Source organism: Cupressus sempervirens, chromosome 6 (assembly GCF_028749045.1).
Source record: "Cupressus sempervirens isolate cs-2001-9-10 chromosome 6, ASM2874904v1, whole genome shotgun sequence".
Lineage (NCBI taxonomy): Eukaryota > Viridiplantae > Streptophyta > Pinopsida > Cupressales > Cupressaceae > Cupressus > Cupressus sempervirens.
Genome location: NC_143123.1, coordinates 101,127,604 through 101,137,581, shown reverse-complemented (window position 1 = coordinate 101,137,581; position 9,978 = coordinate 101,127,604). Strand labels below are relative to the sequence as shown.

General features: G+C 33.0%; 1 protein-coding gene across 1 annotated transcript; it reads right to left on the bottom strand.

The window, feature by feature from the left end:
* Positions 1-6,137: 6,137 nt before the first annotated feature.
* Positions 6,138-7,384, bottom strand: LOC149551436 (secreted RxLR effector protein 161-like). The gene is made up of 3 exons (XM_089790097.1): positions 7,326-7,384; positions 7,051-7,229; positions 6,138-6,241 (listed from the first exon to the last, which is right to left on the bottom strand). The coding sequence occupies exons 1-3, from the start codon at positions 7,382-7,384 to the stop codon at positions 6,138-6,140; spliced, it is 342 nt and encodes a 113-aa protein (XP_089646223.1).
* Positions 7,385-9,978: the final 2,594 nt, after the last annotated feature.

Genomic DNA, 9,978 nt, shown 5'->3' with positions numbered 1-9,978 from the left:
TCTACATGATCATTGTAATGCAGTGATATGTCTTCTATGTTGAATTTGATCTGTTGTTTTTTAATGCTTTCTAGTTGCTTGTATAGAATTGAGGTGAATGGTGTGTTTTCCTAATGTAACCTTTGAATTTTTTGATTAGTTGTCTTTTTGGATGCTTTCGAGTTGCTTTTATAGGACTAAGGTTATTAATATGATTCATCTTTTGCTACTTTCTAGTTACTTGCATAGGACTGAGGTGAATGTTATGATTTGTCTTTAGGTGCTTTCCAATAACTTGGAAAGGATTGAGGTGATTACTATGTTTTATCTATAATTTCTTTCCAGTTTCTTGTAAAAGACTGAGGTAAAAATTGTGATTCGATAATTTATGATTTTTATGAGCCTGGGGTAGGTAATCTATGTGTATGTTGGGAAGTGGCTTGCAATGGAGGCCAGAGGCCTAAGTGGTTGCCTGGGTAACCCATTATAAGTTTTTTTAGTGAGTGACAATATTTTATTGAATGAGAGTAAAATAAATTAATAAGAGTCATTTCTTTTCTTTGTCCATTCCTCGAGCCCTAGTAGAAGCTAGAATGAGAGTAGCGAGGATGCTTGGTTGTGACCTTGCTTCATAAGTATGCCTTGTCTATACGAAAGGATACTAGTACTGCATAAAGACACTAGGGGGCCTAAGTTTAGAGTGGCTACCAAGGTAACCTTAGAGTTGGCTCATGTGATGACACTTGCCCAAATAAATAGTAGATATCCTACATGTCTTCTTTTCTTTTGGGATTAGATAATATTTGTGTCTTGGTATACTTTGAGATAGATTACTATCAAGATTTACTTGACCTACATGTTGATTATGACTTGTTTATTGTTTATGTTTGGGACTTAAGGTTATCTCCTTAGCACAGTGCGAGTGGGCCATTTAGGTTCTACAAGGTCAAGTGGTAGTGCATTTTTCTTATACGATTGGGATCCAACAGATTGATTTTGTTGTTGGGTGTTCATGTGTAGTTGTACCTTTCTTTTTTATCCTATTTTTTTGTTGGATGATTATATTCTATTGTATTGTACTTGATTATTAGATATCTTATAAGATGATGTATTTATTTCATTATGTATAGTCTTTGAGCTTTTCATTACCTATGACTTTTATAGTGGATGATTATGCATTCTTATTGTTCCTAATTGGCATTCGATATAATTATATATTATTTAATTAGATTTGTACTTGTGATTATTCCATGATGTGTTTTCGGTAATGTGTTAGATTTACTATTAATTAATCTTAAATGCAATTCAACATCATGGGACCCTTAAGAAATATAATCTATTTTTATGGATTGTGTTATATGTATGTGATTATTGCTTCCACTATATTATAATTGTTGTTGTTTATGATATTTAAAAGAAATATTTGGGAAACTTAGTGAAACTTTAGGTTAATTTATTTTGGTTTCCCTGGTGGGGTGTTGCAGCTGATCTAGTCTCAGAATCCATCCTCCTACAACACCCAAGAAAGGATAATGAAAATGCTCACAAGTCAATAAAGGTATACCACCATAAAGCACAATCATAAGAAAAGATGCTTGAAATCCAACTCAAGAGTTTATCAAGTTTTACCTTTTCCTATGTTTTAAGTATTCAAGATTGAACTTTCCAAGGGTTCAAGTTATAAAAGATACATAAAACTATTTAATTTTCTTTTAAATATGACTAGTTGTCATCTAGTGGCATTCCAATATACCTAGAGCTCCCAATGTAGAAATTGAAGCTCTGATACCAAATGTTACACCCTGCTAGGGAACCCAAAAGAAATCAACCTAAATATTCACTAAGTTTGTCAAATAATTTTTTTTAAATAACAATTTAAAAACAAACGATAAAATATAGTGGAAGCAATAACTCACATTCATAAAAATAATCCATAGAATAGATTACATCTCTTAAGGGTTTTGTGACATTGAATCACATTTATATAAGTTTTATTAATACTAAATCTAATAAACAATAATTCTCCATCATATAATAACTACAAGTATGAAACCAATTAGCTAATATATATTGATATAAGATGCCACTTGGCAATAATTAGAATGCATAATCATCCATTGCACAAGTCATAGGTTATGAAAAGCTCAAAGAATATACATGATGAATACAATACATCATCATATAAGATCTCTGATAATCAAATACAATACAATAGAGTATAACCATTCATTAGAAAACACAAGATTAGAAAGAAAGGAACAACTGCACAAGTACATCAAACAAACATCCAACAGTTGGATCTCAATGGTATAAGAAAAATGCACTACCACCCAACCTCATGGAACCTAAATGACCCACTCCCAACACACTGAGGAGATAGTCTCAAGTCCCAAATGGATATCAAAACACAAGTCATAACCAACATCTAGGTCAAGGAAACACTTGAAAGTAAACTATCTCAAAGGTACCAAGACACAAGTAACTTCTAAGCCCAAAGGCAACAAAGACATGTAGGACATCTACTATGTAAGTGGGCAAGTGTCATTGCATGAGACAACTCTAAGGTTACCCTAGCAGCCTCTTTGGACTCCACTCCCTAGTATCTCTATGCGGCACCAATATCCTTTCATATAGACAAGGTATACTAATGAAGCAAGCTCACAACCGAGTATCATCTCTATTCCCATCCTAGCCTATACTAGCATGTGAGGCATGGACAAGGAAAAACCACTCTTATTAATTCATTTTAATCCCATTTAATGACATGTTATCATCTATTCAAAAAACATACAATGGGTTGCTCGGGTAGCCTCTTTAGGGCTACAACCTCCATTGCAAGACACTTCCCACCATACACATAGATTACCTAACCTAAGCTCATGAAAAGAACAACTCATAAAATAACAATATTTACCTCAATCCTTTACAAGAAATACATATTTTTTAATGCATGTTGGTGATGATCAAGATTATAGTCCAATATATATAATGTGGGTGGATATAGGGAAGAAGAGTTTTCATAGATCTTTTATGGAGTGTCTTTCTAGTTACATTTTGACTTCTACATCATCAACAAAAGTTTTGGGTGCTAGGCTACAAGACATGTGGAAGAACCTATAAATAAAAAATAACATTCCCCTTAGTCCTATAAAAGCAACTAGAAAACACCTAAAGATAAAACAAAGTATTCACCTTAGTCCTACACAAGGAACTAGAAAGAACCAAAATATAGTTGATAGAAAATCAAGGGTTACAATAAGAAAGTCACAATAATCACCTTAGTTCTATACAAGAAATTGGAAAGCACTAACAATTACTGATGAAATCTCATCATAGAAAACGTGTGACACATTACCATGGTTGGGTATAAAAGATCATATACATAACATCATCATAGAACAAAAACCCCCAAGCCTTTGGTAAATATCCTGATTGGTCAAGGTACTAAGTCAATCTTGAACCCAACACCAATAAACCATACATCACATAAAGTACAAAACAATGTAACTTTCATAACTCATTAGGTTTTGAAAACATAAAAGTTCAAATTTTACTATAGGTTTTCAAGTTTTCCTTTTCATTTTCTATTATTACAATTTGATAGGGTTTTTGGTTACAACTAGGGTTCACATTTTCATATGTCCAAAAGTAATCATAATTGATAAAGTTTTCTTTTAAGTTCTCAAAAGAAATAAAAATCATTTTTAAAAAAAAATCAAAAAGCGACATAGCACTTATATAATCAATTTTGTATAAACCGAATCCATCTTTTAGATTAACACCTCCAAATCTCAAATGGAAAGATCTATCTTAAAAACAAATTGAAAACATGTTTATTCTAATTATTTATATATAAAATAATTATAATTACAACACATTATAATTTAATACTATTATTAAAATTTATTAAGTATTATCAAAATATTAATACTTATTATTATTAAATTACTAATAAAACAATATATATAATATATTATTTATTAGCAATAATAACTATTAAATTAACAAATATAATAATATTAATAGAATAATAATAATAATAATATTTCATTAAAATTAATATTTAATAATAATTAATATTTAATAACAATTAAAATTTTAAAATTTACTAAAAACTTATTAATAACATTTAATATATAACAATGTTTTTAATATTTTTTATTAATTATATTAATAAAAAATCAAAACTTACCTAAATCCTATATTTAAAAGCTTGTAGGCTTTGTTGTCATGGCAACCTGTCGATGCAACATCAGGGTACTACATCAATGGTTCCTGCTGCTATAGTGCATGATTTCCACAAAGGGCTATAGGTAGTTTAGAAAGAGGAGGGGAGGTGGGGGTGGTCACCCACCTCCAACATTTTTTTAAATATGTTTCTTTATATACTATTTTTTTATGCAATATGTTTTATAAAAACATAAAGCATAAGCCCCCTCTCACTAAAATCGTAAGTCCATATTTTTAATTGGTAATTTCAATATCGATATATATATATATATATATATATATATATATATATATATATATTAGAGTAAATTATTTACTGTGGTAATCTTATATTATGTATGTATGTATGTATGTACGTATGTATGTATATAGACACACACACATACACATATATATATTTGTTATGTATATGTATATATACACATATATATACAAATATACATACATACATATATACATATATTAAATTTATTTAATAGATTTGAGAGAAAAAATATGAACAACTAGTAGAATTTTGTATATCACATTTTAATTCCTTTTTCAAACCTGTTCATTGGTGTTTTGACCCCAATTTTTGAACTTTGTAACTTGATCCCCTTGATGACTTTTTCATATTCTGCTTTTCAGTCTCCTCTAGTTCATATTGAAAACTGCATTGTGGAGTCTTATTTTATGAGGATAATGTTCAGGTTAATTATCATATCAGTAAACTGAAGGATACATGTGCCAAAGTTCAAATAGGTTCAGACGGTACAAAGTGGTACTAAAATCACTTCGTCCCTGTTGAACTAGTTCAGTGGTTACAAGGTTCAACTAGTTCAGATTGATTTCATAAGATTCAAAGTTGAGAGATGAAATTTCAGGTTTCTAGTTCGAGTTTGCAGAGCCTAAGTTCAAGTTTCAGTTTTAGATATCCGCCATTGTCAAAGTTTTAATTACTGATACAGATTCAGTGGTTCAAGCTAGCAGATCTGAAATATTCAAAATGCATTTCAGAAGGTTACTTCAGGTTTTCAAAAACAGGCCCATAGATTTCATGTTCAAGTTTAGTGGTTCAAGGTTTGATGATGGAAATGCAAAAGCAAACTTTGGACTCAATTTTTGAGTTTGAAATAATAACATGAATTCGGAAGTCCAGAACATGGAAGCCAACATTTGAAAAGTTTCACCCTTTGAGCCACGATGTCCAAGTTTGTCCATCAGATTTTGATCGAGTGCATTGCCAGGAAATGAACAAAATGTTCCCCGCGCCAAGGAGGTATGAATATAGTGACATGGCCTTTTGGATGGTTTTAGTGTACACTGCATATGTCAGTACCTCATTTATACGAACTCTATGAATTGGTGTGCAATTATGCATCTATGTGGGTAGCCGGTCCAGCTATTTGACAGAATGCTCGGACACCCCTGTTGGACGCAGCACCCCAGCTCAATTCTGGAAGTCACTATGGGCATCATTCTTCGATGGCAGTGGCGATCTTGCAAGAATTTGATGACAAAAATTTTATGACAGTTGTCGGTGCTGATGAAGCAGCGACATCATCATACCAGTCTTTGAGATGACTCATTTACATTGAAATTCTATGAGCACGTATACCTCAATGAAGACAGAGGGAGTCGACCAACTATTTCTTTGTTTCTCCTGCTCGTGAATGTCATCTTGGGAGAGCCCGAACCAAATGTGCACAAACTATTTGACCAAAATGGACTGTCATTCTAATCCACATGACAGATGGGGAATCTCGATATATGAGAAAGAAGAGATGCTGTGAATTTCAGAAGTACCCGATAGAAGAGCCAAGTGGTTGTCTTTTAATCATTTGATAAATTTATATAAACATCATGATGATTGGCACAAGTGAGAAGCCACAAAGCATTTGACAAAATGTTACTTTAACATGAATGCTCAATATTTGCAAAGCTCATCATCAATTCATGGATGTCGGCATTAATTGAGTCTTGTGCTCGCTAACAAGCCCATAACTCAGGAAGCAGCAGACAATGGCGTCCTCTTCCAAATCTCTATTCGAACCTGAAGTCATCTCATAAGAGTGATCACATGGATTCAAAAAGGGACACTCGACAATCAATGTGAATTGAATCCAAGGCATGACCATGTAGAAAGACTTGAAAACTTCGAAAGCTATTCACGCCCGGTCAGAATATTCGGGAATAGTAGAAGAGGCATAGTTGCATCCCGTTCGGCCGGGCTTAACCGGTGAAAGGATTTAAACAAAGAAATTAAATGTTGCAATAAGAAGAAATACACAACACCAGATTTATCCTAGTTCACCACAATAGTGGTTACGTCCAGACTGCAGAGTATTGAATTAATAAGAAAAAGTTGTTTACAAAATGAGCAGGAGCAGCATATAAATGGGCTCCAATAATATTACAAATGAAGAGTCTTTGGAAACCAAGAGACTCGATTATTGGAGGGAACAATGATGATTGTTGGCCTTCACAATATCAACAAACTCCCACCTGAAGGACAACCAATGCTGCAACTGATCACCCAATACCCTGCTCAAAGAATGATCTATCTTTTCTTCACAAGCCCAAGAGAAGTTCTAGCACATTCGAACTTCTCTTTGGCAACAACCTTCGTGAATATATCAGCCAGATTGATCTTGGTGTCAATCTTGACAACATTCAGCTTGCCCTCTTTGACTGCATGACTAACAAAGTGAGCATGTGCATCAACATGCTTGGAGCGACGTTGGGATGACTGATTATGTGCCATGAAGATCGCACTACGGCTGTCACAAAATAGATTATATTCATTTTGATGAACTTTCAAATCACCAAGTAACCACTGAAGCCAAATCATTTCTCTTGCACCTTCAGAAAGAGCTAAGTATTCAGCTTCAACTGAAGAAAGAACAATGGAATGTTGCAACTGTGATGCCCAGCTGATCGCAGCTCCAGCAAATGTGAAGGTGTAACCAGTGGTAGACCTTCGTTTATCCAAGTCTCTAGCAAGATCAGAATTAGTGTAACCTTGTAGCTGAACTTTGTTTCTGCCAAAACATAAAACATAATCTGAAGTGCCTTTTAGATACCTTAGTATCCATTTGACAGCTTCCCAATGAGCTTTTCTAGGATTGCTCATGAACCTGCTCACAACTCCCACCACATGAGCAATGTCGGGGCGAGTATAAACCATAGCATACATAATACTACCAATGGCTGATTTGTATGGAATTTTCTCCATAAATTCTTTTTCTTCCTGTGTTTGAGGACATAATTCGGAACTTAATCAAAAATGACCAGCAAGAGGAATAGGAGTTACTTTTGATTCAGCCATGCCAAATCTTTCAACAACTTTGTCAATGTATTATTTTTGAGACAAAGTGATTTCCCTCTTTTTCCTATCCCTTGTGATTGTCATGCCAAGAATCTTTTGCTACTGAGACATTGAACAAGACATTTTTTGCTACTGAGAGAAAAATGGATGAATCGCCTTGTCATCCATCTTTTGCCAATCTTCATCAGTCATTGTAGACAGTTTCTTAGACTTTCCTTTGATTGCGAGAGCCAAGTCTTGCTTAACCAGCAAGGAACGCATCTGCACTTTCCACAGGCTGTAATTCTTGCCTGTAAATTTCTCTATTTTCAAATCCTCCATCTTTTCGTAAAATTCAACACTGATTTTCCAATCTGCACACCTCGAGCTCTGATAACAATTGAAAGGATTTAAACAAAGAAATTAAATGTCGCAATAAGAAGAAATACACAACACCGGATTTATCCTAATTCACCACAATAGTGGCTACGTCCAGACTGCAGAGTATTGAATTAATAGGAAAAAGTTGTTTACAAAATGAGCAAGAGCAGCATATAAATGGGCTCCAATAATATTACAAATGAAGAGTCTTTGGAAACCAAGAGAATCGATTATTGGAGGGAACAATGATGACTATTGGCCTTCACACCACTTATTCCACAACACTTCTCTATTTTTCGTTAGTTTTGTGTGCATCTGCCCTTGTCTGGCATTTAATAGTCACGGTCACTGCAACTTCTACGCCATCCAGTTATCACTCACACTCCATTCATAATTTAATGCTAGCGGTTATGTTTGAATTAGAATTTCAAGTCTGTGTCTCCCGCCCAGGTCACTCACAATACATTTTTCGGGCTCGGTTCTATTAAATATTCTCTCGACTCGCTTCACTTGCCGAAACAGAATGCTGCTTTGATGTTTTTTCTTTCTCTATTGTTGCATAGAAATAGAGAGAGCCATCAGCTTGCCATTTGAGGCTACGATCTCCAATGGTTAAATCCAATGCCATGGACAAAATGTGGACAAAGGAAGAAGGAAAAGTTGAGAGAGATTTAGGCATTTTGAAAAGGAACGATTCTTCACCCTTTTAGGTTGAGTGGATCTTTGATTTTATATTTACTGTGCTATTACTTCGTATGGAAACAAGAATCAGTTTTCTAAAGCTGTAAAGAGTTATCAGCAAAAAGAGAGGGCACTCGTCCACATCAAAAATAACTCTTTTAGTAGAATCAATTTTTTTTCCCAATATCACCTATTTCCTACCTTTTAGCAATGACTCCTGAATGCCATGGAGACTTTAAATTGTAAAGAAAAGATTAAAGCACTAAAGAATTACAAAATAATGTGTATATAAGACATTCTTATGTTTCATTCTCAAACTCATTACAGTTGCGTGAAAATACGGGCTTTTCCCCTATATCATAACATAACATAGTCCCATTAACATCAACTAGGTCTTCCAGCTGCATTACTCTGTCATTTGACGAGTTGAACAACATCTTGTACATAAAAGCAACCACTTTGCAAAATTTAAAATTATAAAAAATCTAATTTTAAAATTATAATTAAGATACATGTTTTGATTAAAAAAGGCTTTCTACTTATTAGGCTGGAGTCTCATGGATGCCAGCTTCCTTAAAAATAGAGTTGCACCCTGAAATTTTTTAGAAAATTTGTAAGTTGAGTGGTCCTATGGATTTTGTAATTTTTTTCACTTTAACGTTTCAGCTTCCAAATTTATTGGAAAACTTTCTAAAAGATATTTGATGGTAAAGACTTTTTTAGTTTTAAAGTGTCAGTTTTTGACAAATGGCTAGATTTTTCCCTAAGCTAGTGGGGCTATTTCCAACTCCACCCCATTTTCATCTGTTCCTAAAAATACAAGGTTCCTATTATGGAGGAAAAGATTCTAATTAATCTTGTAGCCCCTCAAAACATTTCCTATGGGGCCTCTTATACCTACCTGAAAAATAGACCTATAGCCCCCCCTCATGGGACCCCTGCCTTAGTATTTTCTATAGCTATACATCTATTTAAACAAATCTATCTCCATCTAATTTTTTTTTTTTGTTTTTTTATAATATCATCACAATTATTTTTCATTAGTGTGAGAAAAATAATTTATATTATAATTATTTGTTCACAAAGTCAATATAGAACTTTCAAAATTATAATAATTCATATGTAATTATAATATTAGTAATATAAATATGTGAAAATTTTTCTTTTTTTATTTACCTATAAAACATACAAATTTATACTTGTACACAAATAGACATAATATTCTTAAATAAGTATATATTATAATTATAAATTTCTTTTTTAATATTTAACTATATAACCTAAGTACACAAATAAAGATTTATTATTATTATGTTCTTTGATGAATTATAATTATAATTTATTAAGTCGTTATAGATTCAAACCAAGACCTCTCACATATGAGACTCACTATTAATCATTGTGTTAAAGGCTATTGCCTT

Bases quoted from the DNA above. Each gene is read 5' to 3' on its own strand.
- LOC149551436 (XM_089790097.1), bottom strand. From the start codon at position 7,384: ATGTATGCTATGGTTTATACTCGCCCCGACATTGCTCATGTGGTGGGA. The intron at 7,230-7,325 runs GTTCATGAGCAA...ATGTTTTGGCAG, and splicing joins GTGGTGGGAGTTGTGAGCAG to AAACAAAGTTCAGCTACAAG. The intron at 6,242-7,050 runs GTGCAAGAGAAA...AGATGACTTCAG, and splicing joins ATACTTAGCTCTTTCTGAAG to GTTCGAATAGAGATTTGGAA.